At 64.7% G+C, this 26979-nt stretch overlaps 1 protein-coding gene across 1 annotated transcript in view; it reads right to left on the bottom strand.

Annotated features, from left to right (window-relative positions):
* Positions 1–26979, bottom strand: part of TMEM132D (transmembrane protein 132D) — a 125275-nt gene that overhangs the window by 55656 nt on the left and 42640 nt on the right. Inside the window, exon 3 of the mRNA XM_055147620.1 lies at positions 5726–5854. Within this exon, the coding sequence (XP_055003595.1) occupies positions 5726–5854 (129 nt within the window). The remainder of the gene's footprint in view (positions 1–5725; positions 5855–26979) is intronic.

Raw genomic sequence — 26979 nt, 5'->3', positions numbered from 1 at the left:
AGAGTGTGTGTGAAAGCATGTGGGGTGGAGGTTGTGTGTGTGTGTGAGTGTGAGTGTGTGTGTGTGTGTGAGTGCATGTGGGTGGAGGTTGTGGGGTATGTGTGTGAGTATGAGTGTGTGAGTGTGAGTGTGTGTATGAGTGCACGTGGGGTGGAGATTGTGGGGTGTGTATGTTTGAGTGGAGTGTGTGAGTGTGTGAGTGTTGTGTGAGTGCATGTGGGGTGGAGGTTGCAGGGTGTGTGTGTGTGAGTGTGTGAGTGTGTGTGTGAGTGCATGTGGGGTGGAGGTTGTGGGGTGTATGTGTGAGTGTGAGTGTGTGAGTGTGAGTGTGTGAGTGCCTGTGAGGGGGTGATAGTGTATGTGGGTGTGAGTGCATATGTGTGGAGGTTCTGGTGTTTGAGTGTGTGTGCCTGTGTGAGGTTGTGGTATATGTGGGTGGGTGTGAAGTTCTGGCGTATGGGGGTGTGAGACCGGGGTTTCTGTGTGTGTATGAGGCTGTCCTCTCCTCCGTCCTCCCGTCCCTCCTCCCTTCCACCTGCCCCCCACGGCCCGGCCTTCGCCTGTGTGGGCTCCCCGGAAGGCCCCTGCCCCTGGGCTGCTCCTCGGGGCTCAGCCTCGTGCCCTGCCCAGGGCGAGCACCCGGCTGTGCTGTCACGGGGACGTGTCTGTCCCTCTGCCCCACGTGGTGCCGTGTCCCCGACCAGGGCCACTCCCCGTCAGAGGGGGGCCTGCGTCACCCTCACTCCCTGCTCAGGAGACTCGCCAGGGGACAGGAGTGTTTGTCCTCCGAGAAGGAAACTGAGGCGGGGAGAGAGGGAGGGACAGGCGGTCCTGTCCTGTCCCCGCCACAGGACCCCCCAACACGACTTGGTCGGGCAAGGCGGGTCTCCCCCTGGCAGCCCCACCCCAGCCGGGGCCGACCCCCAGCTCTCAGGGGGAACCAGGCGGCTGGGCATGGGGGGGCGCAGTTGGGGAGCCCCTCGGGAGCCCAGAGAAGCCTCTCCTGCTGCCCCCTCAGGCCTGCAGGGGCACAGCCTGAGCTACCGTCTGCACAGACCACTGGGGGGCTCTCCCCAGCAGATGCCCCCCCCCCGAGCCACAGCAGGGGGCAGGCACTCTGCGGGGACGGACACAGTGGGCAGGAGAGTGTCCCGAGCCCCGGGCTGCCCCTGTGACTTCCCTCGACTCTGGGCCTCACCCCCACGCTGACATCCCTGGGTACCAGTGGGCTCCCCGGCTGCGTGGGGGCGGCAGGCCCAGTGCCCGGGGGCCAGGGCACTGCCCCTGCCAAGATCCACAATGAACATGAAAAGAATCGTTCTTCCCGCACAAAATTCAATTCCGTCTGCTCAGCCACGGCGCCTGGGGCTTCCGCTGCCCTCTCGGCCGGGACCATCCTGGGAATCGGGTCTGGCGGGTGCTGGCGTGGCGGCGTGGCCGGGGGGTGGGGGGCAGCCCTCGGCCGCCTGTCACGCCCTCCAGGCTTCTAAGAGGGAGCAGCTTCCGCGGCCGCGGCAGATCTGATCTCCTCTATTTTCTGGGACTCTGAGATTCAGCCTGTGCTTATTATGTACCAGATCGATTCCAATTCCTCTCGCTAAGAGACCGTCCATGCACATTTGTCCTGTGTGCGTTGGCTCCGTCAGGGGCGAGGACCCAAGAAGCCTTCTGCACGGTCCCCCCGGCCCACACAAGAGAGGGGCGCGACAGGGACATGCTGTCTCTGTGGACGGAGCTTGCAAAGGAGGACGCTGTGTCCGAAGGTGTCCGACGGGGGCAGCCCCCACCAGCGCCCGTCCTGCCCGGGCACCACCTGGGAGATGCAGCCACTCCATGCCTGGCACGACACCCCGCCCTCACCCCCCGCCACCCCGGGCCTCTCCCGGGCCTGCAGGGTCGGGCCTTGGCTGGGATCCAGCTGCTGGCACGCCCGAGATGCTGCTCTGGGTGTCGAGCTCGCAGGACGGGTGCCCGCGGAGGGTCGGCCACGGGTCCCCCCTGCCCCAGCTCGAGGAGGGGCCCTGAGGATGGCTCGTGGGAGCTGCGTGCAGACGCCCGGCCTGCCCCGAGAGGCCCCGTGCAGACTCGGCTGTGGGAAGGCGACGTGTGCTCACGCGGCACGGGCCCGAGGCGCTGCCCGTGCTGGCCCCGCTCTGTCCTGCAGGGAGATTCTCTCTCCTCAGCACTGGCCCTGCGGTGCCTCGTGGGGCTCAAACTCCTGAGCCCGCGTGAGTCGGCAGCTCCGCAGAAAGACCCGCTCTGGATCGGGCGAGGAGGAACGCGTGCCCGAAACTCACCGGTGTGAAAACGTTGCTGTATTTCATCTTTACAGCCCTGGCCGTGCGTGCGTGCTTGTGTGTATGTGTGTGTGTGTGTGTGTGTACACACCAGGAAATGGACAGCATTTCCGCCCCCCCATAAATCCCGTGAACCGCCTCGTTAGCGCGGCTGCGTGCACACCCCACCCGGGCGACCCCCACGGTCCACCCCCTGCCCTGTGGGGGCCAGCGCGGTCGTGTCAGATTGTGTCTGTGCAGAGGGTGCTCGTGACTTCTTCAGGGCCAGTTCTGGGAGCACGAGACCCACGGTCACTGCCGTTTACACAGACTCTTGCCCACAGGTCCACGGCACCCCCTGGGCAAGGCGCTCGAGCTCGCTCTTTCCTGCCAGCTCACATGGCTCCACACCCTTTAGGGCCAGAGCGACAGCACAGCGGGGAGGGCGTTTGCCTTGCATGCGGCTGACCCGGGTTCGATCCCCGCATCCCGTATTGTCCCCTGACACCTCCAGGAGTGATTCCTGGGTGCAGAGCCAGGAGTGAGCCCTGAGCATCGCCAGGTGTGACCCCAAAAGCCAATATAAATACATACATAAATAAAGCCACCTCGGCCCGCCCACGAGACCCCCGGCAGCTCGGGTTCGAGCGGGTGGTGTCTCAGGAGAGGCGTGAGGAGAACTCGAGCCTCGCAGGGGAGAGGCGGGTCTTGTCTGGGCCTTCCACGTCTCCTTGGCCCCTGAGCAGTGACCGCGTGTCCCGGCTCAGGGTCCCTCTGCCCTCCCGGGCTGCGTGATGTCCCGCAGCACGCCCGGCTGCCCGCTCTCTGTGGGGCGGGCGCGGCTCCTGCTCTGGGCTCCACCCCGAGGCTCGGCACCGAGGGAAACGGTTCTGAAAGTTGCATCTGGGAGGGAATCCCATCCCTCAGTGCTCTGTGACCTCCCCCAGGAAATGAAACCCGTCTCTCAGGGGAAACTCGGGCCAGGCCCGAAGCGGCAGGAGGTGGACAGGGTTGGGAGCCACAACAGGCTGTTCTCGGGGGTCACTGTGTGCTTAAGGTGGCATCGGGAGCCAAGCATTGGGCGGGGGGAGCTGCACACCCTCCAGCAGACGCACGCCAAGCCCGGCACTGAGCACTGTGTTCTCTGGCGTCCAAGCACTGGGAGGGTGTCCGGGCATGAGGAGTCTCGGGGCCCTCCTGCGGGCGGGCAGGGGCGGGCGCGGGCGGGTGGAGTCTGTGCCTGTCTGTGTCGCTGCGGCTCCAGGCTCTCCCTGAACCCGCCGGGGCAGTGTCTGCCCGTCAAGCCCAGTGCCCCCTGGCTTTCTGGACGGGATGGGCCGCGTCACACGTGGGCCACGGCAACAGGTCACAGGTGTGGACGGGCTGGGGCGGTGGGGGGGCTCTGGGCCGCCCCAGCCCCTGAGCTTCAGCCCGTGGCCCCGGGGGGCGCTGTCTCTGCCATCAGGCCCAGCCGCGGCCAGAGGGGACGCCAAGGCTGTTCGTACCGGGCCAGCCGCAGCCACTCGCCGAGGCCCCCACAGACACGTGTGCTGAATTATTTAGGCCTAAGCTCGGCGCTCTCCCGGAAATCAGAGATATTAAACGCCAAATATACGGTGCAATAAAAGCAAGGCCGCGGGAGAAATTAAGGCGGCCTCGAGCGCCCCAGCACCCGCGCGTGGCGTGTCGGGGGAGGGTGGGTGCTGGCTGGGGCGTGATTTCCGGGGAATTGGGCCCATAATTCCCGTGCCGTGACACCGGGGCTAGGGACAGGCCTCTGAGCGGGAGCCCCACAGACCGGACAGGCGCGGGCGGCACCCGAGGGCAGAGCCGCTCCTCTGGGGCCCCAGAGCCCCCTCCTGCCACGTGCCCCCGCGCCCCGCCCCCGCGCCCCGCCCCCGCGCCCCGCCCCCGCGCCCCGCCCCGCGCCCCGCCCACACGCCGCGCCGTTCCTTTGGTTTGGAAACGAGCAGACATCCGTGGCCTGTCTGTGGCCCAGGACACGGGCCCTCCATGGCCATAAAGCGGGTCAGGATTTGGTCCAAGACATGGTCCACCTGTGGTCCAGGAAGTGTCCATCATTGCTCCTCCGTGGTCCGGAGCCTGGCCCGTGCTGTAGGTGGCTGTGGTCACTCCACCCCCGCCCCCCCTCCCGCGGGGGGGGGCTCCCGGCTGCCCTGCCTGCCCCCCGCTGGGCTCTGCAGCTCCGTCTCTCGGCCCCGCCAGGACAGGAGGCTCAGGGACTGCAGCATATGAGGAGGGTCTAGCGACCCCCGTAGACCCCTGTTCCTGGGGGCCTCGATCTTCACGGGGGTCTTCACAGTACTCACAAACAGACCATCACAAGCCTGGCCACACTGGCAGCAATGCCAAGCAGACCTGCCGTGGGAGAGTCGCGCCCCTTTGAGCACTGTCTCAGGAGTCTGCCCTGGCATGTCGGCCGTGGTGCTAAGGGCGCTTACTCATTTTCACTGACCCCAGGCACCAAATGCCTCTGATTTGCACCATAAGATTAACGCTGGGGACCCGTGCTCCCCGGGGCCAGGCTGACGCGGGCGCGAGGCCACCTGCTCATCTGTCTCCGAGGCAGGAGGCTGACCCGAGATGTGCCCGGCACGGCTGTGATAAACCATCTCCGCTCCGCAGTGGCGTCCACTGAGCGCCCGGCAGCGAGAGGAAGAACTGGGGTGGGCTGAGTTTCCAGGAAAATTGCTTCAAGGGAATGAATCCAGCCGAGAAGGGCCCCGCGACCATTATCCACTGACCAGCAGGGAGGTGTGACGGCGGCACTCGGCAGCCTCCAGGGTCCCGCCAGGGGTCTCCCGGTGCGTCCCTCTTACTCCTCAGCCCTCGGCCCCCGTGGAGGCCTCTGACGTGTCCCGGTTCCCATCACCTCTGCCTCGGAGTCCGAGCACCCGACCCCCCCAGACATCCCTCGGCGGGAGGCCCCACAACCCCACACGGGCAGCGGGAGACGCGGCCGCGCACGCCGAGGGCCTCCGTCTGCTGGCCTTGGCATGGCAGGAGCCCCGAGGGACACGTCCTGGGCAGCCAGGGTTTCCCGGAGCAGGAATAAAGCCCGGCTCCCGGCGGGGTCAGCCCGAGTCCCGGCCGGGTCAGCCCAGCTCCCAGCGGGGTCAGCCCGCGCCCCGGCAGCTCTCCTGGCACTCGACCAGCCGTGACTGCACCCTGGGATCCCCGTCACAGCCCGGCCGCGGCTGTCGCACCGTGACCCCCACCTCTGGGACGGCCGTTGGCCTGCGGTCACCAGGCTCGGGCTTGCCATCCAGCGGGACGGAAAGGGGCCGAAGCTCGTGGGTTGGCAGAGGCGGCCTCACAGCCAGTGGAGCCCCGTGGGCTGACCCCGGGCGCGGACATGCAGACACAGCACAGCCGGGCGGCCCAGACGGCCCGCGCCCTCCCGGCCCGCGGCAGAAGCCGGCACCCACCTGCTCGTGGCGGCGACGGCCTTCCTGCGGCACACGATGACGGCCGGGTCCCTGCTCTCGGTGACCTCCCAGAGGGCGGGGCTGCTGGCCCTCACCCCGACGATGCTCACGCCTTTCTTCACCTTCGCCCTGGGGAGACAGGAGGGTCTGAGACGGGCCCGCTGCTCCCGGCACACTGTCCCACCAGCACCCGCTGCCCAGAGTCCCCACAGCACCGGGGAGGGAAGGAGGAGCCCGGCCACATGGCCCGTCCGAGGGTAGGCGGGACAGAGACGGGTTTCTGCTCGCCACTTCTGCAGCGACAGTACCGGGTGCGTGAGTGTGAGTGTGTGTGTGTGTGTGTGCGCGTGTGTGCACGTGTGTGACTTGGGGTGGTTTGGGCCACACTGGGTGGTACCCAGGGCTGACTCCCAACTCTGTGCTCAGGGTCACTCCCGGCTCTGTGCTCAGGGTCACTCCCGGCTCTGTGCTCAGGGCTGACTCCCGGCTCTGTGCTCAGGGTCACTCCCGGCTCTGTGCTCAGGGTCACTCCCGGCATGGCAGAGGGGACCTCTTTAGGACCAAACCAGGGCTGGCTGCATGCAAAGCAAGTGCCTTAACCCTGAGTCATCTCTCTGGTGCAGTGCCACCGTTCTTTATGCGTACATTTGACAATCAGGACGGACTGGAAGTGGCCACGACGCCCTCTGTCCTCCCAGACACTCGGCTTCCCCGGGGACTACGCTGACGCCCGCTTTGCAGGGACTCAGTGAAACCACAGGTTAAAAGCAAGTCCCGTTCTCTGGGCCAGCCACTGCTCACGGTGAGTGCTGGGCACTGCCCGGCACCCGGACCTCGAGAGTCACATCTGCAGTGGGTACACAGCCGGCCGCCGGGGCACGGAGGGATCGGACAGAGGCCTCTGCTGACACACATGAGCCCCTTCTTCCTTCACTCCCAGGCGGGGAAGGGGCCGAGTTTAACCCCGGGAGCGGCCAGAATCCACTCCCCACAGGGAGGCCACACGGGAGTCCTGGTCAGCTCAAAGGGCACGACCTCTCGACACAGCAGGACGTGAGGAATCTCTCTCCACAGAATAGCTGTCAGAGGGCACCCCCTCCTAGGGCACATGCGGGGTGTCTGCATGGGAGAAGGGGCTCACACTCCAGTGCTCGGATGGCGGCACCCTGGCACGTGGCCAGAAGCAGGCAGGCTGTTCCTCACGGCCTTCCGGCCGTGTCGGGGGACACCCTGAAATCCGTGCCAGGGCATGAGCGGCTGCATGCGAAGCCAGTTAGCGGATTCCCAGAACGCACACAGCCGGGCTCACTAGTCCTGAACCAAACGCCGATTCCCTGTTTAGGACACCGAGCTCCTCGCGCTCATTAATGGAGGTTTTATGGCCTGCTGTGGTCCAGTAAACACAGGTTCTGCCAACACAGAGGCAAACGCAGCGCAGGGTGTGGAGAGACGGGGCTGGGTATTGGGCCGTGGTGACGGGAGAGGGACTTCCCCACAGCTCGTGCCAGGGGTGGGGGAAGAAACGCTGCCAGGGCGAAGGGAACGCCGTGCCCCCAGCAGGGGTATGCCTGTCCGTCTCTCCGTACTCCGCGTATTGTTTAATCTGCCACCCGCTATTCACCCACTTATCCATAATCCAATCACTCATCTGTCCGTCCTCCAGCCCTCTCCATCCCTGTCTGTTCATCCACCCATCCACACACCCATCCATCAACCCATCCTAATCCATCCACCCACCCACCCACCCACCCATCCATCACCCGTCATCCATCATCCATCCAACCATCCATCCATCATCCATCATCCGTCCAGCCATTCCCCATCTCTCCTCCATCATCGTCCATCACCCACCATCCCCACACCCAACTATCAACCCATCCGCTGATCCACCCACCCACCCACCCACCCACCCATCCATCCACCCAACACCCGTCATCTGTCTCTTCTCTCTCTCCATCTTGGCTCAGCGCAGGGCCTCCTGGTTCTCGTTTCTCACGAGTCCGCCATGGTGGGTTGTCAGAGCCCAACGCTGTACGGCTATGGAGGCCCAAGGACACCGAAGACAAGTCCAGGGACACTGACTCCATGGACAAACTAGCCACCGCAAACCCCGAATACAGCGGCTCTGTGCAACAGAAGCTGAGCCCCGAGCCTTCCCGGGGAGAGCGACTCCCAGCCCCCTTCAAAGTGGCTCCCTTTAGAATGCTCGAGTGTCTGACAGACAGCATGGGAGAGTGATCCCGGAGCAACACGCCTGCCCACGCAGGAGGCTCTCCACGGCAGGGAAAGAAAAGCGAAATCCTGACGAAGAAAATCTGCATTTACCACCAAAATGTCAACTTGACTCTGGGCTTGGTGTTTATTTTTTAATTTTTTTTCTCTTTACACTTCTTCATATTTTCTAAAATGAACATATTGTTTTTACAACCATAAGAGGCTTCGTATAATCCATTCTAAACACACCAACCAAAAGACATACAAGAGCATGACACTCTACTCTAGTACGGGACACAGGCATGTTCACTTTCTCAGGTGACGTGGGAGGAAACATGCTGAAAACCCCACGTCCTTGGGCAGTGCCCGAGTGGAAGAACCAGGTCTGAGTCACACAGAAACACGCGTCACGGACTCTCGTGCTTCCCCAGAGGAGCCGCAGGAAGGTGCCCGGCTTCCTCGCGCCCTTGTGCCGAGCGAAAGCCGCCTTGCTCGCGGCTTCTGAGGCTGCCAGGAGCACCGCGGCCAGCGCCCGTGGGTGTTGCTGCCTGCGGGGTCCCTCCTTCAAGTCCCCGACGGGTTCCGGCTCCTGGGGAGGCCACATGGATCAGGTGGGTTCTGGGCAGCCCTTTTAGGTCCTTTCATGCCGCACACTCCAACACGCTTCCATCCACACGCTTCCACACACTTCCAATGCTTCCACACGTTTCCACATGCTTCCACATGCTTCCACATGATTCCACATATTTCCACACACTTTCACAAACGTCCATATGCTTCCATATGTTTCCAATGCTTCCATATACTTCCACACACTTAAACGCTTCCACACGCTTCCACACACGATGCGTCCACATGATTCCATACTTTCATATGTTTCCACATGCTTCCAGTGCCACATGTTCCCACATGCTCCCACACACTTCCACGTTCCAACACACGCCTGGTGTCTCCCACATGCTGTGGCTCAGCCTGAGTGGCCCACCTGGTCCCCTCCCGACTGTGTTCTAACTCCGCCCCCACCAGGTGAACTGACGGGGGGCAGCACCCCTGCGCCCCGCCCCAGCCAGCAGAGAGAAGGCGGGTCCCCCCGCCATGGTCCCACACACAGCTCTACTCACCGAGCGCCCAGGGCACAAGGCCCCGGGGCCGGAGGGATGGCAGAGTGGGGAGGGCATTGGCTTTGCACATGCTGCACCTGGGTTCGAGCCCCACCAGGAGTGATCCCTGAGCACAGAGACAGGAGTCAGCCCTGAGCACTGCCGGGTGTGGCCCCAAACAAACAAAAAACTCGAAACACCGATTCCTACGAGGACTCCCCAGCCTTGGTGAGCAGACGTGCCCGTGCGGGCTGGACGGGGACTCGCCGCCCCGGAGCCCGCCCGCCTCCTCCCGCCCCTCCCCAGCCCTGCACCCTGCCAGGCGTCACCCCTGCCCTCTGCGCTGCCCTGGGGGCTGGTCTAGCGTGAAGGATGCGTGAAGGTGTCGTCCACCCGGAGTGCGTTTCCCGGCGTGGCCTCTGCCCACCCCCGTGGGCCTGCCCCCATCCACACGTGCCTTTGATCACATGTCGCTCACCGTCCCCCTGCCCTGAGTGCTCTCTGCGGCCTGAGGACGCTCCCACCTGAGGGCCTCCTGATGGCCTCTGGGGAACCCGAGTGATGAGGCACAGCTGTGGGCACCCAGCAGCCAGCACTCAGCACCAAGTACCCAGCACCTGGCACCCAGCACCCAACAACAAATACTCAGTCCCTAGCACCTGGCACCTAGTACCCAACACCCAGCACCCAGCCTTGGTCTCCGCCTGGAGCGCATCACGAGCCTGGGATGTCTGCAGGGACCCTGCGTGAAGAAGGACCCGGCGTGCCTCCCCTGAGGGATGGAGCCGTGGAGGGGGCTGGGGTAGGATAACTGGGTCCCCAGCCCCCTCCAGCCCCTCCCTCTGCCGACACCCAGCAGGGACTGATGGAGACACCCCCTCGGCTGGGCCTCGCCTGCAGACACTCAAGGCACTTCACAGCCTCGGCCTGGGCGGGGACGGCCGAGAGCGCGGGGTCCACGGGGGCGCTGGTCTCTCGCTCGGGGTGAGGCTCCTCGGGTCGACTCGGCGTCCAGCTCCTCCCCGCAGCCCAGGGGAGGCCCTGGGCAGGCCGCACACACAGAGGCGACGGGCTGGGGGCTCTGCCGGCTGTTCCCCCTGGGGTGCTGCTGGCGGCAGACGCCCCGGGGGTCCCGGCAGAGGCTCTCCCGGCAGCGGCCCCTGCGAGGCGCCCCTGGGGTGGCCAGGGACAGGCCGGGCGGCTGGAGCCACACTCTCTGAGCACTTTAAAGCTGACATTTCCAGACTCCCCCCGCAGCCGCCGGGGCCGGAACCTTCCGTGCAGTGTGACTACTGACATTTGAAAATTAAACTGTTCTATCATTCCTCCAAAGTTATTCCCCGGAACCCAAATACCACGGCCACTCGATGGGCCCAATTACTCACTCTAGGAACCGAGGCGTGCGGACGGCCCGTCCCCGCCCGCCCGGTGCGGCTTCGTGGTTCTCCCCGGGAGGAGCCGCTTGGCTTCTCCCGACGCGGGCAGTGCCAGGCCCCACTTCACTTCTGGAAACGCTCCCGCGCGCGTCCATTAGGACCCCCGTCTCTGTAAGTCCCCAGGGCAGCTGGACAGTCTCAGCTCGAGATCGCGGGCGTCGGGCAGCAGGTCGCTCCGGCCCGAGACCCAGCATCCAGCAGGAGGGAGGGTCCGAAGCGCCTCGGTGGGAAGCACAAGTGCCGGCTCCAGGGCCGGAGTGGGAGTCTGGCAGGGGGGGCGTCTGCTGGCACACGGCCGGCCCGGGCTTCACCCCGGCACCCACGGGGTCCCCCGAGCACTGCCAGGAGTGCAGGGCCAGGAGTAACCTCTGAGCATCACCGGTGTGACCCCAAAAGACAGAAAGAGAAAGAGAGAGAGAAGGGAAGAAGGAAAGAAGGGAAGAAGGGAAGAAGGGAAGAAGGGAAGAAGGGAAGAAGGACGTGGGGCTTCCTCAGGCCACCGGCACAGCGTCTGGCTCTGCTGCCCTCACGAGACGCTCTCCTCACTGTGCTCCCCACTGTGCTCCCCACTGTGCTCCTCACTGTGCTCCCCGCTGTGCTCCTCACTGTGCTTGCGGCCCGCCAGGCACCCCGGGCTGTGCTCTGTCACATCCTTGTCACTTCCCAAGTCCACCTGCTCTGCTGGGCCCCCTCGGACGAGAGTCGAGTCCCAGTGTCCAGGGCAGTGTCCGGGGCAGCGTCCGGGACGCCAGGCACAGATCTCCGCCCGCGAGGCGGGGGCACGCAGGAGGGGGTTGGTCAAGGCGCACCCAGTGGGATGCTCTTCCCTGCGGGGACTGAAGTGGCAGCCAGTGAGGCTTTGAGGGGGACACAGGGGAGCAGCCTGAGGTCCACACTGCATGTCACACACATGGTCAAGCATGGCCACACACATGGCCAAGCACACCACTCACACATCACATATACCCCCACATACACACCATACACACAACGCAGTCACACACACTCTCTCACGCATACTCACACACACACTCTGGCACACACATTCACACATTCACACTCACACTCTCATACAGTCATACACTCACACACTCACACTGTCATACACACTCACACATAATCACACACACTCACTCTCTCATACATACACTCACACACTCTCTCATACATACTCACACACACTCACATACAGTCTCATATTCACACACACTCACACACATACTTTCATACACACTCACACACACTCACATATTCACACACACTCACACACACACTTTCATACACACACACTCACAGTCACATATTCATTCACACACTCACACACACACACAGTCACATATTCACACACTCACACACACACGTCCAGCCTCCTGCGGGCAGCAGGGCTGCTGACACGGTGGCGGCCGGTGGCGGTCACTCCGCTCTGTGGTTCTCCCTCCCAGAGACGCGGGGGCCGGGCTGGACCCCCCATGCCCTTACCTGGCCTCGGGGGAGCGGCCGTGTCCCTCGGGCTGCATCAGGAGGGCACCGCCCAGAAACCTCCGCCGCCGCGTGCCCAGCTGTTCCCGAGGGTCCCCTCAGAGGGCCCCCACCCCCCTGCCCTCGCCCCCAGCCCCGCGGCCTTCTCGGTGGCCGTGACAGCGTGAGCACGGCTCGCTCGCCCTGGACGCCCTGCAGGACCCCCGTGCGTGGCCCCCGCCTGCCCCCTGCTGACTTGGGGGGGCCCTGAGTACCGTCACAGCCAGCGGTGCTGCACGGAACACCCCGAGTGACCAGCGTCCACCTGGGGTCATGTCCGTGCTACGGGGGGACGAGTCCGTCACCCTGCACGGGGACGCCTGTCCCTCACTCCTGTCTGTGGGCCCAGAGAGGCAGACCCAGGGCAGCAGGCAGCACAGGGTCCATTCCAGGAGGGGACTCGTGTAGGGGAGGGCGGGGGAGGTCACCCAGTCACGGACCACCTGGACAGCGGGGCCCGGCCCTCCAACTCAGCTGGACTCACCCCACGCACCCCTGGGCTGATCTGGAAACCTCCACGGTGTGACGTCACCCCAAGGCGCAGGTGCCAAAGCTGAGATTCCACAGAGCAGCTCCCCATACCCTGCTGGGCCCGGGGCAGGTCAGCGCCCCCTGCTGGGCCCGGGGCAGGTCAGCGCCCCCTGCTGGGCCCGGGGCAGGTCAGCGCCCCCTTCTGGGCCCCGGGCAGGTCAGTCCCTCCGCATGCTGGGCCCGGGGCAGGTCAGCGCCCCCTGCTGGGCCCGGGGCAGGTCATCCCCCCTCCTGCCCCCTTGTCTCCCCTGCGGGGACCCTGCCCAGGGCGAGCAGAAGCCGGAGCGGCGCCTGAGCGTGGCCAGCAGGGCAGCAGCTATTTAGAACGGCCTAACAGACCCGCAGACGCTCATCCCGGCTGCAGTCCCGAGCCCGGGGGAGCGAGGCGGGGGAGGGGGCCGTCATGCATCACCCGAGCAGATTAAAATGAAATCAATTTGTTTGTCTCTGCGGCACAATTAGCAGGGCAAGAAGGAGAGTCTGTCCAGCGGCGAGGGACAGCCTCATTCCAATCAAAATATTAAAACCATCCGTCTCAGGAGGGCCCGGGCTCAGCGTAACCATCAGAGGGCAGAGGACGGTCTCGGAGTGGGAGCTGGAGCCGGTGTTGTGGCCGGGGGGAGGCGGGGGTACAGCTCTAAGCACTTTAGAAGTGACGTTCGTCTGCCTCCGCAGCAGGAGCCGAGGTTTCCTGAGCTACTCCCACCACAGTGCTCTCATATACCTCCCCAAATCAGACCCTGGAACTTGTGATGTCAAATCTTTTGAGGGCTCTGGATTTTGTACGTGTAAGTGGAATATTATATTTTTCTTTTATGTCCTTTGCATAGTTTATTTTAGACCAATGTCCTTTCTGCATAGATACAGGACGACAGTTAATGCTATGCTTTTGTAATATGGGAGTTAACTGACTCAGTGATATTTACTCCTGGGCATCCGTCATATTTACTTGACTTAAGCTTCAGTTGCCCTTAGCTCCTAGCACCCCACAAAAGTGTCGCTCCGAGGGATGGGATGGACCCAGGACAAGCCGTAAGCTACCCTGGCTTCAAGAAGGAACAGGGTAAGCAGCATAAGAAGTATAATTAATTAAGAGCCCAGTGATGGAACAAACTCTGTCATGACCCAAAAAGAAGGGCCTGAATAAGGACCCTGTGGGGTTGGGAAAGACTAACCTGGCCCGAGGACTGTGGTCTGGGCTATACAGCGAGATGTCCCTAGGGAGAGCACCCTGTACGCTTAGTATACCTCTGGGTTCATACAAAGTGAGGAGAATTATTATACAACTATTATACGAAGTCAATTTACTGTGACTGCTGACTGGATTACTGATGAGAAAGGGGAAAGCAACATGCCCTCGGTGGGATTCTGCCTCGGGCGGGTCTCCTGGCAGGAATCCGGAGAGCTGGGTCCCGGGGTGAGGATCTGTCCTCGAGTAATCTAGGACTCCCCCGGAGGAAGCGCTTCACAGCTGCTCTTGTTCAGGAGAATGTTCAGCCTCACCTGTGAGTGACTGCCCCCACCCTCAGTCTCCCTGTAACTAGCGCCGTGAGGCTGGCGTGAGGGCCGCTGACCACCACCAGCCGGTGGCCCCGTCATCAGCTGGCTGGGGGTCGGGGATCAGCCCTGGATGCGCCCGGGGGACCCGGGTTGCTGCGTGCTGGTGAGTCTGACAGCGTCCTGGAAGCACAGGACGGTCACCAGATTCGCTCAGAGCCCAGGGGAGCATCTTCCCGGGACGGAAACGCCGGGTGTCCCTGGCCCTCGGGAGACGCGGTCACGTGAAGTCACGTGGTAACAGCTCTGAAATGGCGCGCTGGGATATTTCGTGTACGTAGCACACAAATCGCGTGCACGCCAATCTGCGCACTACGTAGCACACAAATCGCGTGCACGCCAATCTTCGCACTACTTGCTCCGCACGTGTACTACAGAGAGAGACACATTTCCGGGGAACGTTTCACGGTGAAGCTCGGGACGGGACCACCCGAGTGTGTGAGTCACCACACGGCATTTCCGGAGGCCTCTGCCCCCCCCAGCCCAGGGCTCTCCGGGGCCTGGCCGCAGCGGGGGTCTCCCGACTCGGGCTGGAAGGCGGCACTGGGCTGGCTGGGCATGGGGAGGTGGACCTGGGGGGGAGATGTGGCAGGGCCCGCACGGCGTCTCCCCCCGCCCCACCCCCCGCCCTGACAGCACGTCCTCCTGCTCCCGCATGCCAGGGCAGGGCCATGGGCATCTCATCGCAGCCGCGGGCACTCTGGGGGCCCAGCCGGAGCCTTCATGGACAGACACGCCCCCCTCTGTGGACTCAACACCCTGGACTCGGCAGGCCTGGGTGCTGGCCCCGGGGAAGTGACCCTCCCGCTGACCCTGGCCTCCCGCCGTCCCTGTCCGCTCTCGAGAGCCAGCGGCTCTGGGCTCTGAGAACTTCGTGCTTTTTCCTTCCTAAGTGCTCGCCGTGGAGTCTATTCCAACGGGACCTCACAGGGGAGCTTTGGCCACAGCGGCCGGCACGGGCGGGGGCGGGAAGCCGTGCCCTGCAGGGCCGTGGGACGGGCAGCTGCCGCCCCATTGATCCTGGTTCTCTCCGGACCCTGGCAGGCCGCACGGGCGGCGAAAAAGCTTGACTTGTCTACGAGTCCCAAAGACGAAAAGTAAATTCATCCCCCGCCTCGTCCTCCGCGTGAGACGCGGAACTGCCTTCAGGGTGATTACGCCGTCAGACTCGGGGAAGCCGCCGCCACGCGCGGGCACTCAGGACGCCGCCAGGGCAGACGGTGGGGGAGGCGCCACTCCTGCCACCTCGTGTTTGTACGTGAACTGGGCGGGTTTCCCCTCAGAGCTCGGGTCAGTGGTGGACGGTGGGCCTCTCCTCCAGGTCTGTGAGACGGTGCTCGGAGGGGAGCACGGCCCCACCGGGGGAGCATGGCCTCAGCCAAGGGGGAAGCACGGCCGCCCAGGAGGGAGCACGACCACCCCAGGAGGGAGCACCGCCCCAGGAGGGAGGGGAGCACGGCCACCCAGAAGGGAGCACGGCCGCCCAGGAGGGAGCACCACCCCAGGAGGGAGGGGAGCACAGCCACACCCAGGAGGGAGCACGGCCACCCCAGGAGGGAGCACGGCCGCCCAGGAGGGAGCACCACCCCAGGAGGGAGGGGAGCACGGCCGAACCCAGGAGGGAGCACGGCCGCCCAGGAGGGAGCACCACCCCAGGAGGGAGGGGAGCACAGCCACACCCAGGAGGGAGCACGGCCACCCCAGGAGGGAGCACGGCCGCCCAGGAGGGAGCACCACCCCAGGAGGGAGGGGAGCACGGCCGCACCCAGGAGGGAGCACGGCCGCCCAGGAGGGAGCACCGCCCCAGGAGGGAGGGGAGCACGGCCGCTCAGGAGGGAGCACGGCTGCCCCAGGAGGGAGCACTACCCCAGGAGGGAGGGGAGCACGGCCGCCCCAGGAGGGAGGGGAGCACGGCCGCCCAGAAGGGAGCACGGCCGCCTCAGGAGGGAGCACCGCCCCAGGAGGGAGGGGAGCACAGCCACACTCAGGAGGGAGCATGGCCACCTCAGGAGGGAGCACGGCCGCCCCAGGAGGGAGCACCACCCCAGGAGGGAGGGGAGCACGGCCGCCCCAGGAGGGAGCACTGCCGCACCCGCTGCATTGGTGGCCGGAGTGCCAAGGAAGGAGGGCCGCCGGGCTGGCGAGGCTCGAGCCTGGATCGTCGGTCTCTGGCCACCTCCTGGACGCGCTGTGGGCGGGGGGGGGGGGGGCATTTCCCACTGCTCCTGCACTTTGCTCCTGAGGGAGCCGCCTGCTTGGGACACACACCGCCCAGCAGGGGGCGCTGACCTGCCCCGGGCCCAGCAGGGTATGGGGAGCTGCTCTGTGGAATCTCAGCTTTGGCACCTGCGCCTTGGGGTGACGTCACACCGTGGAGGTTTCCAGATCAGCCCAGGGGTGCGTGGGGTGAGTCCAGCTGAGTTGGAGGGCCGGGCCCCGCTGTCCAGGTGGTCCGTGACTGGGTGACCTCCCCCGCCCTCCCCTACACGAGTCCCCTCCTGGAATGGACCCTGTGCTGCCTGCTGCCCTGGGTCTGCCTCTCTGGGCCCACAGACAGGAGTGAGGGACAGGCGTCCCCGTGCAGGGTGACGGACTCGTCCCCCCGTAGCACGAACATGACCCCAGGTGGACGCTGGTCACTCGGGGTGTTCCGTGCAGCACCGCTGGCTGTGACGGTACTCAGGGCCCCCCCAAGTCAGCAGGGGGCAGGCGGGGGCCACGCACGGGGGTCCTGCAGGGCGTCCAGGGCTTGGACGCAGGCAGACAGGGCCACAGCGGGGCAGGGGGGTGTCGGGCCAGGTTGGCCCCATTCCTCCTGGCCCTCCCGTGCGTCTCTCGGAGACTCCCCGCACGGGAAGTGGACACGGTGGTGTGGAGACGGCCCCAAAGATGCGGGAAACAGGCCTTTTGCGGGAGTGTCCCTGCTGGCCCGGACAGCCCCCGCCCCCGCCACTGGCTTGTCCCCTGCCCCGCCCCAGGACGGAGGCGAGGGTGGGAGGCAGGTGCTCACGCTCCAGCCCTGCTCCCTGACGGGCGTCTCTGAGCCGCTTCTGAAGCAGCGTCCAGAGACCAGCCCCGCGCCTGAGCTGCCACGGGGGAGCCCGCCCGGGAGGGGACCCCTGCCACAGGAGCAGCAAGTGTCCCCGTGGGAACGCAAACCCCAGGGGTGGCAGACGGAGCCCACAGCCCGCCCGTGGGTGCAGGCCGCAGAGGGACCCGGCCTGCCTGCTGCAGCCCCCGGAGCTGCACCCCACGACTCCCTGACAAGCACCACGTCCCACCACCCAAATTTCAGCTGGTCCACAGGCCGGGGGAAGCTCTGGACGCTCCTGTTGTCTCCAAAGCTAAAGTGGGGGCAGGTGGTCAGCAACGCTGGGCACCGCCCTCCCGCAGGGAACAGCCCAAGGCCCTGGGCTGCAGTGCCAGGAAGAGATGTGTTCACATATGTGTACACATGTGTGCATGCGCATGCATGTGCACACGTGTGCACACATGTGTTTGTGTTCACGTATGTGCATGTGTGAACATGCATGAATGTGTGTAGCCATGTGTGCATATGTGAGCATGTGCATGTATATATGCACACATGTGTGCGTGTGTATGCATGGTGTGCGTGTGTGTGCACATGTGTGTATATGTATGTGTGCATGTGTGTGAGAATGCAGAGGCTCTCTTAATCATTTCATTACGTGTATTTGCATGAGACAAGGCTCGAATATGCTGGGGGAGACGAAACAGATTAAGGCACACCCTCCTCTCTGTCAAAACGTGCTTGAGAAGGCAGTAACAGTGACTGGGAGAGCGCTGTTGAAACCAGGCTCCAGAAAGGTCCTGCTCGGGGGTCTGGGGCCACGCGGCACACGAGGAGGGTGGGAATGGCGGGGACACGGCTGCTGCCCTGGGGATCTGACATCCCTGCAGCGGCCCGGGAAGACCCGTGTCATCCCGCCTTCCCCGACACTGCGCCTGCCTTTGTCTTCCCCGCCGCTGCCGTGCAAATGGGCTACGGTATGTCCCCTTGAGCCCCCACTTGGCCAGGAGACAGGCCGCCGGCCTTTCATCCTCCCCATAAACCAGAGCCTCCCGCCCGGGCGGCTGCACCCGCTCCCACTCCTTCACTTGTCCTCCCTCCTCTCCACTCCCCGGAGACTCGTCTGTCCCTGCCCTGCTGTGACCCGCTGTCCAGGCAGCCCAGAGCCTCGGGCCCTGCCGCCCGGCCTGGGAGGCCTCAGGACAGTCTCTTTTGTTTTGTTTTTTCCTTTTTGGGTCACACCTGGCAATGCACAGGGGTTACTCCTGGCTCTGCACTCAGGAATTACCCCTGGCAGTGCTCAGGGGACCATATGGGATGCTGGAGATCGAACCTGGGTCGGCCGCGTGCAAGTCAAATGCCCTACCCACTGTGCTATTGCTCCAGCCCCTAATTAACTTTTTTTTTTTCGTTTTGGGTCACACCCGATGATGGTCAGGGGTCACTCCTGGCTTTGCACTCAGGAATCACCCCTGGCGGTGCTCAGGGGACCATATGGGATGCTGGGAATCGAACCCGGGTCGGCCGCGTGCAAGGCAAACGCCCTCCCCGCTGTGCTGTCGCTCCGGCCCCTCACGACCGTCTTGAGTCACGACCTGCCACCATGTGCGTCTCCCTCGGCCCCTCCACAACCCACGCGCTGCCCAGCCTTCCCCGGGGCCGACTCATGCACCTCTGCCCTCTGCCCTCTGCTCTCTGCCCTGTGCAGGACCAACGCGGGCCAGTGACACCTGCTCAGAACCAGGCACGGGGGTCTCGGGCTGCCCAGGCCAAGCAGAGACAGGGGGCAGAGAGACACAGAGGACAGGGGACAGAGAGGGGGCAGGGCGGGATGGAGGGGCACATGGGAGAGTGGACAGCGGGCCAGCGGGGCCCTCACGGCTCCGGGGTGAGCCCAGCAAGCCCGTGAGGCCCGGCCACGGCGGCCCCACGCCGCAGAGCAGGCCCCGCGCCGTCCAGGATGCGTGTCCCCGCCCTCGAGGGGCCCAGCATGGAGGCGACAGGGAGAGAGTCGGAACCCGCGTCCCTCCCAGCACACAGTCACCAAGGAGGCCCTTCCCTGGGGGCCGCAGGCGCCGGGCAGACGCGGGCCCGGGTGGGACGAAGGGGGGACGCGGGACCCACAGGGCAAGCAGGTGCCAGACTCAGGGCCGAGACCAGCCGCCACAGCAGGTGACCGGGGACCCACACGCTGCAGAGGGCCCGCCCACAGCTCCCCGCCAGCCCTGCACTAGGCTGACCGCGCCCGCCCACACACTGGGTGACCGTGTCTGTGGCCTCGCTGGCGGGGAGAGCAGACGAGCCAGGACCCGGCGGCACCTGCTGCATCAGGCCTGCACGGGCGGGTCAGCATGGCGCCAGGACACACACACACGCTGGCCGGCCGTGTCCCCACGGATACGGACACCTGGCTGTGCAGACAGGGCTCCGAGAGCCCAGATGAAGCAGGAGAGAAGACTGGGGGGAGGAGGGGGAGAAAGGGGAGGAGAAAGAGCAGGAGGAGGAGAAAGAGGAGAAGAAAGAGGAGGAGAAGGAGGAGGAAGAGGAGGAGAAGGAGGAGGAAGAAGAGGAGGAGAAGGAGGAGGAAGAGGAGGAGGAGGAGGAGAAGGAGGAGGAGGAGGAAGAGAAGGAGGAGGAGGAAGAGAAAGGGGAGGAGGAGGAGAAGGAGGAGGAGGAGGAAGAGGAGGAGGAAAAAGAGGAAAGAAAGAGGAGGAGGAAGAGGAGGAGGAGGAGAGGGAGGAGGAGGAGAAGGAGGAGGAGGAGGAAGAGGAGGAGGAAAAAGAGGAAAAGAAAGAGGAGGAGGAGGAAGAAGAGGAGGAGGAGAGGGAGGAGGAGGAGGAGGAGGAGGAAGAAGAGGAGGAGGAGAGGGAGGAGGAGGAGGAGGAGGAGGAAGAGGAGGAGGAAAAAGAGGAAAAGAAAGAGGAGGAGGAGGAGAAGAAGAGGAGGAGGAGAGGGAGGAGGAGGACGAGGACGAGGAGAAAGAGGAGGAGGAGGAGGAAGAAGAGGAGGAGGAGGAGGAAGAAGAGGAGGAGGAGGAATAGGAGGAGGAGGAGGAGAAAGAGGAGGAGGAGGAGGAGGAGAAAGAGGAAGAGGAGAAAGAGGAGGAGGAGGAAGAGGAGGAGGAGGAGGAGGAGAAAGAGGAGGAGAAAGAGGAGGAGGAGGAAGAGCAGGAGGAAGAGCAGGAGGAGGAGGAGGAGGAGAAGGAGGAGGAGGAGGAAAAAGAGGAAAAGAAAGAGGAGGAGGAGGAAGAAGAGGAGGAGGAGAGGGAGGAGGAGGAGAAGGAGGAGGAGGAGGAAGAGGAGGAGGAGGATGAAGAGGAGGACAAGGAGGAGGAGGAGGAGGAGGAGGAAGAAGGAGGAGGAGGAGGAGCAAGCCCAGGCAAACGCCAAATGCCCGCCCCCCAACCAGGACCACGTCGGCCTTGGGGGCTGCATCTCGGGACTTCCTTCCCGTCCGACACACGCTCCTTCAGACCCGTCCCCTTCTGTAGCTCGGGGAGGGCGGGGGCTGGGGGCCGGGACCTGTCTGGTCGGAGCGGCTCTCCCTGGATTTTGCTCTTCCCTCCCCCACGGGCTGCTGACCGTGTGGCCGCAGGGGTTTTATTAGCTCATGAGAACCCCATTCCTGCACACAAGGCCAGCAACAAGCTGGGCCGGCCCGGCGGAGCCAGGTGGGGTTTAATCCAGCTGAGAAATGGCCCGTGGGGCTGGGGGGCCTGGGGGTGGGGGCCAGGGTGCAGCTGAGGCGTCGAGGCTCGGCACAGGCCGAGGGGGCGGCCGGGCACAGGCGACGTCACGGTGGGAAGCGTCCCCTTCGCGGCTGGACTCAACGTGGACGTTTCCGTTTCCTCTGGGCTGTTTGGGCTCAGGGCTCACTCCTGGCTCTGCTCCGGGCTCCCCCTTGGGGGGTCTGGGGGGACCCTGCAGGGCGTCAGGGGTCAAAGCCAGGCCAGCCACATACAGAGGGAGAGCCTGGGCCCTGCACTGTGTCTGCCCCGTGGGCGGGGAACGTGACCTGACGCGGTGGCTCTCCGGCCCGGGGTCGGGGGTCACCATGTCTGGGACTCGAGGCTCCAGGGAAAGTCCCGCACCTGGGCGCAGGTGCTCCTCTGTCTGACGTGGCCAGGGGAGCGCGCCTCGGTGCCGCCCGCCCGCCCGCCCGCCCGAGGGAACGCAATCCCTGCACGGCTCCCAGACCCCCTCAGGCCGACCCGCCTGCCGGGAGCTCCGGGGAGGGAAGAGCGTGACAACTGCCACCGTCCAGCCTCCCGGACTCGGCGTGTAGCCGCTCGGGGGCGTCACAGCCTCAGAAGCTGCAGGGCCAAGCCCCGGAGAGGGGGCACCGCCCCCCCCACATGTGAGCAGAAGCCCCCGGAGCGAGCGATCTCGGGGCGCCTGGCCCAGGAGAGTCCCTCACCTGGGGCACCGGACGGACAGCTCACGGCCAGGACACAGCCGCAGGCGGCAGCCCCAGGCCATCTGCCGGGAAAGGCTGGGGGTCCCACCCGCCTTTCTGGGACCCCCAGCCTCCCCCCCACACACACACGTGTGCATCCCAACAGACGTGTCCAGAGCTCCTGGGGAATCTCTCCCAATCCTGCTCCCAAAAGTATTGGTTTGTTTTGTTTTGGGGCCACCCCTAGTGGCGCTCAGAGCTGGCCCCTGGCTCTGTGCTCAGGGGTCTCTCTGGTGGGCTGGGAGTGGGGAGGGCTAAGGGGTGCCAGGGACCGAACCCGGGCCGGCTGCACGCAAGGCCCTGCTCGCTGTCCTGCCTTTGGCCTGAAACTATGGAAGGCCCCGGGGGGGGGGGCATTAGGGCTGGGGAGACGCGGGAGAAGCCTGGGGGGGCATAGGGAGCAGCTGCAGGGACGGGGGAGGACACGGGGGCGCACCTGGGTGCGTCCTTGTCACCTCCACCCCCACGAGGCGCTCCCGGGCCCGCAGACAGCCACCACGTGGGCACATGCCAGCTCCGGCTGGTCCTGCCACAGATGTCCCGGGGCCCGGCCAAGGCCAACTGTCTGGCCCGAGGTAATTGTTTCCGTTGGATTAGGGAAGAAAAGACGCTTTCAAATCCCTGTGAAGCACCTAACCAATCGGAAACCGGCGTGACAGGGTGCGTGCCCGCGGCCAGCACTCTCATACCCAGACACTGAGGCATGAGATTTAATTATCATTATCATTATCTAAGCCTGGCTGGCTGCAAATGAATCCCAACTTCTAGGTGCCCAGCCAAGGCACAAAATTAAGATGCGGTTAACAGACTTAATGTTAAACAATACAAATACAACCCTTCCTAGGAAAATAGTTCTAATTAAGTGAGCCTTGGCCCTGGGGGGGAGGCAAACCAGGGGAGGGACCGTTAATTTTGGAAGAATGATGTTCCCGCTATAGTAACCTCGCCCCTTGTTAATTTTAGCAGCTCCTCTCCTTAGTAGCGATATTTATAAAAATGAATCATGTACCCTGAAAATACACGAGATGAGAATCTGACACGACCGTGATGGGGGCTGTTCTTAAAGATGCCGTCACTGTTCCAATCCTGGGTCTTTCCTCGGCCGCGCCTCGTAGTTCCTGTTTTGCTGCATAGCACATACACACACACGCGCGCACACACACACACGTGCATCCACGTGCACACACTGCACATGAGCGCACATGTGCACACACGTGCACACATGTGTATACACATGCACACACATGCATCCACTCTGCATGTATGCAGGAGCACATATATGCACATGCATGCACGCATGTTCGCCCACACATGCACATGTGCACGCACATGTATGCACGTGGGTGTCAGCAGCTTCTGAGATGTGGGCGTGCGGGATGTGGTGCCACGTCTGAGCTGTGGTTCTGGCCCTTTCCGACCATCCTAAGCCGACACGGTGGGGGGGCTCCAGGAGTCCGTGCAAAGGACAGGGTCGGAGGCCCCGGGAGGAGGTGGACGCGGCCACTCTGCATGGCGTCCCCTCCCCGGCCCCCGAGACGCTCCCCTCTCCTGCAGCCCCGGGACCAGCTCTGCTCTCGGTGACAGCAGCTGGCTGGGCCCGGGGCGTCCTGCCGAGGAAGCTGGGCTCTGCACACGCTCGGCCTGGGAGGGGACACGCTGACCGGAGACTCGTCGGGAGCGTGGCATTTGCTCGAGAAACATGCCGATGGCGTCCGTCTGCCGCCACTGAGGGGGCCGAGCTCGGCCGCAGCGACAGTGGCCCCCGTCCCCACACAGCAAGCCCTGCAGAAGACCCGGTGCTCCCTGCCCTGTGGGGTCCGGAGTGGCCCCAGGGCCTGTCCAGGGCGCCCAGGCGGCCTCCAGCCACAGCCCTGTACCCGGCTCCTTCCGCCCGAGAATCAGCCCAGCCGCCCAGCCGTCCGGAGGCTGGACTCAGCCCTCGTGGTCGGAGTGGCCGGAACCAGAGCTCGGACGCTGAGTCACTGGACACACGGACACTTTCCCCGGCCACGGCCACAGCCACGGGCCTCTGTCCCCGGAGCTCCGGGCCCTGGACTTGCTGCTGTTCCTTGGGGCCGGCAGGACGGGGGGGGAGCCTCGCCTGCCTCAGTGTCCGGCCTCGTCCGTCCACCCGGGGCCCCAGTGCCTGCAGCTGGGGCGGCCGCGGACGGGTGGACACTCCCCCTGCCCGGCACAGTTCGGTCGAGATTTCTGGTTTCAGTCTTCAGCCAAACCAGAGACTGGGCACCCCAGGGGCGTCTCCGGTCACTGCTGAGGCTGCACCGGGGAAGCGCCCACCTCGGGCGAGGCCGGGTCCCCATCTGGCGGAGCCGGCCGTGGCCTCAGGACCTTATCAGCGCCCAGAGGCTCCAGCGGAGACTCGCAGGACGACCGTTTCTAATGGAATTTTAATCAGTGTTAAGCCGAGAACAAAGGCCTGCGTGGCCGTTAATTAGAGAAGCGCCAGGTTCGGGTTCGACCCCGCAGTGAGGGCGCCCGGGACTCGGGAAACTCCTCGGAGCTCGCTGGGTGACGGGTGGGGGGCGTGAGAGGGCGGCTTCTGGCAGCTTCCGGAAACTCCCGGCCAGCCTTGTCCCAGCCCACCTGCCCAGGACCCAGCTGCCCGTGGCCACAGCGGAGACCCCCACTCCCGGCCAGAGGCCCCCTGACCCCCGCCCTGTGGCGTGGGCCACCAGATGGCGCCTGTCACCACTTTCTCCCAGACCCGCCAGGCTAGGAGGGGGCGGTGGCCCCTGAGGTCCCCTTCGCACCCCTCGGCTGCCCCTGTGGACCATGGTGTGTGGGAATCAGGGGCGGCAGGGCGGGAGAGCAGGGGCCAGGGTCTGGGCTGATCTCCGAGTCCGCAGAGGGCATGGCCGGCCCGGGCCGTGGGGAGGGGGCGGGGGGGGGGGCGCCGTCTGCTCTATGCACCATGACATGCAGACAGTCACCCCACGGGGCTCTGCGACCCCAGTCCTGAGTGAGCACTGTGAGATGAGCCTCGTCAGGGTCTAAGCGTCCCGGCTTGGACAGGAAGTCCACGTGGCACGTGTGAGCCAGGAGACACAGGACGGGAGGAAACAGCTCCCGCTAATGGGAGAAAGGGGACCCTGCCCCCCCCAGGGCGGTGGAGTCCAGGCAGTGGGGGCTGGGAGGGGAGCAGGAGGCGGCGCCCCACCCCTGCACGCGAGGGTGCCCCAAGGGAAAGTGCTGAAAGCTCCCAGGATGTCCCGCCCGAGCCCCAGAGACCAGCGGTGGCTTTGCCCCTTCACACAGTGCTCTCGTCTCCTCAACACCGAGAGGCTGAGAACGAAGCAAGGGGGAGGCGCCAGGCCCGGCTTCAGCGACTCTCAGGACCCCCCGGGCCCCGGGGAGCTGCTGGAACAGTCCCTGGCTCAGGCGCCGCGAACACCCCCAGCGTCCGTGTCACGGGTTCCCATGCCCGTGTGCCCGCAGCCCCCCTCAAAGCTGCTATATGCACACACACTCACACATGCGCACACACAACCCCACACATGTACACACACTCACACACACGCACACACCCCCACACATGTACACACACATGCACACATATGCACACCCCACACATGTACACACACTCACACATGCACACACGCACACCCCCCATATGTACACACACGCACACCCACACACACGTACACACTCACACATGCACACACACACCCCACACATGTACACACACTCACACACGCACACACACCCCCACACATGTACACACACTCACACACACGCACACACACCCCCACACATGTACACACACTCACACACGCACACACACCCCACACATGCACACACACATGCACACACACGCACACACTCACACATACACACACGCATGCAAGCACGCACACGTGCACGTGCACACACACACATGGCAGCATCTCACACGCCCCATAAGCCTCACGCTTGGACGAGAAGCTGAGCCCAGCTAGCCCACGGCCAAGCGTGTGGGGTCAGCTCTGCTGGACGCCGGGGACTGTCCAGGGTGTCCAGCTCTGGGGCCCCGCGAGGTGAGCGCCCGGCCTGCAGGAACCCCCGACGTGCTGACCCGCTTCACCCCCACAGACTCAGCGAGGCCACGTCCTCCTTCCCACGGCTGAGCCGGGCACCCCCCCCCTCGCGGCCATCTGGCAGCCCTCAGGCCGGCGGGCGCGAGACCCCGCAGGCGGCACTCGAGCGTCCACGCGCCCTGCCTCGGGCGAGGCCTTCTCCGCTCTCCTGAGACTCACGCCCACGCCCGGGGGGAGGGCAGGGAGCGACACCGAGGCCGCACACACACGCTGCCCATGGGGACGGGTCCTGCGGGTGACACAGCGACACAGCCCAGGGGCCGCCCTGTAACCAGGCAATGACCCCGGCCCGCCGCTGCGGTCACTGAGACCGAAGCGCCTCACCAGGCGACATCCATGAGACCCCAGGCCCGGCACGGGGGGCTGCCGGGACCCTGGCCACGGGCACGAGCAGCAGCTGAGCGAAGCCAGACTGGCCGCCCCGGGCCCCGCTAGGCGCTGCCCAGCACGAGGCCAGGCTCACCCTCACCCCCTCCCGGGAGCAGACGGACAGCAGACACGCAACACGCAGCAACACATCATCACGGAGCGACAGGCACACACGTCTGAGCAGACGTGCCATCACGTGTTACACGCATGTCTCCATGCACACACCGAGCTGCCACTACACGTGGGTCCTCCCTTCGCTCTCTCGGCCACAGGCACAGGCCATGAGACCAGGCCGGCGGGGGCTGTGTCTGTCTGTGGCTCAACAGAGGGGGCACAGGGGGAGGGGGAAGGGGAGGGGGAAGGGGAGGGAGGGGAGGAGGAAGAGGAGGAGGAAGGGGAGGAGGAAGGGGAGGGGGAAGGGGGAGGGAGGGGAAGGAGAGGAGGAGGTAGAAGGGGGAGGGGAAGGGGAGGAGGAAGGGGAGGAGGAGGTAGAGGGGGAGGGGGAAGGGGGAGGAGGAAGGGGAGGAGGAGGTAGAGGGGGAGGGGGGAAGGGGAGGAGGAAAGGGGAGGAGGAGGTAGAGGGGGAGAGGGAGGGGCAGGAGGGTCTGTCCAGGCCCCCGGGGGACGCTTCTAAGCTGCTCTGTTGGCCCACAGTGACCATCTGACCCTGTCCGTGAGTAACGCACCGAGCAGGGGCCTCGCTCTGAGTCATTCCTCAGCCACGCGTCCACTCAACGCCCGCTCCACAGGCTGCGTGTGGGTGCGAGGGTGTGGTCGGCAGGTCAGAACTTCGGAGTGAAAGGGCTAGGGCAGGTGACAGGGCAGAGTCCCGAAGCTCGGGGCGGACGCTGCCTCACCCTGTCCTCCAGAGAAGACACGAAGTGCTCCCAAGGAAACGTGTCGGGGACCCATCATCACTACAGGCAGGCCACGGCCGTCCCGGCAAGGA

The sequence above is a fragment of the Sorex araneus genome, chromosome 9 (assembly GCF_027595985.1).
Source record: "Sorex araneus isolate mSorAra2 chromosome 9, mSorAra2.pri, whole genome shotgun sequence".
NCBI classification, from domain to species: domain Eukaryota; kingdom Metazoa; phylum Chordata; class Mammalia; order Eulipotyphla; family Soricidae; genus Sorex; species Sorex araneus.
The sequence above is the reverse complement of the archived record's forward strand: the minus strand, read 5'-3'. Positions and strand labels throughout refer to the sequence as shown.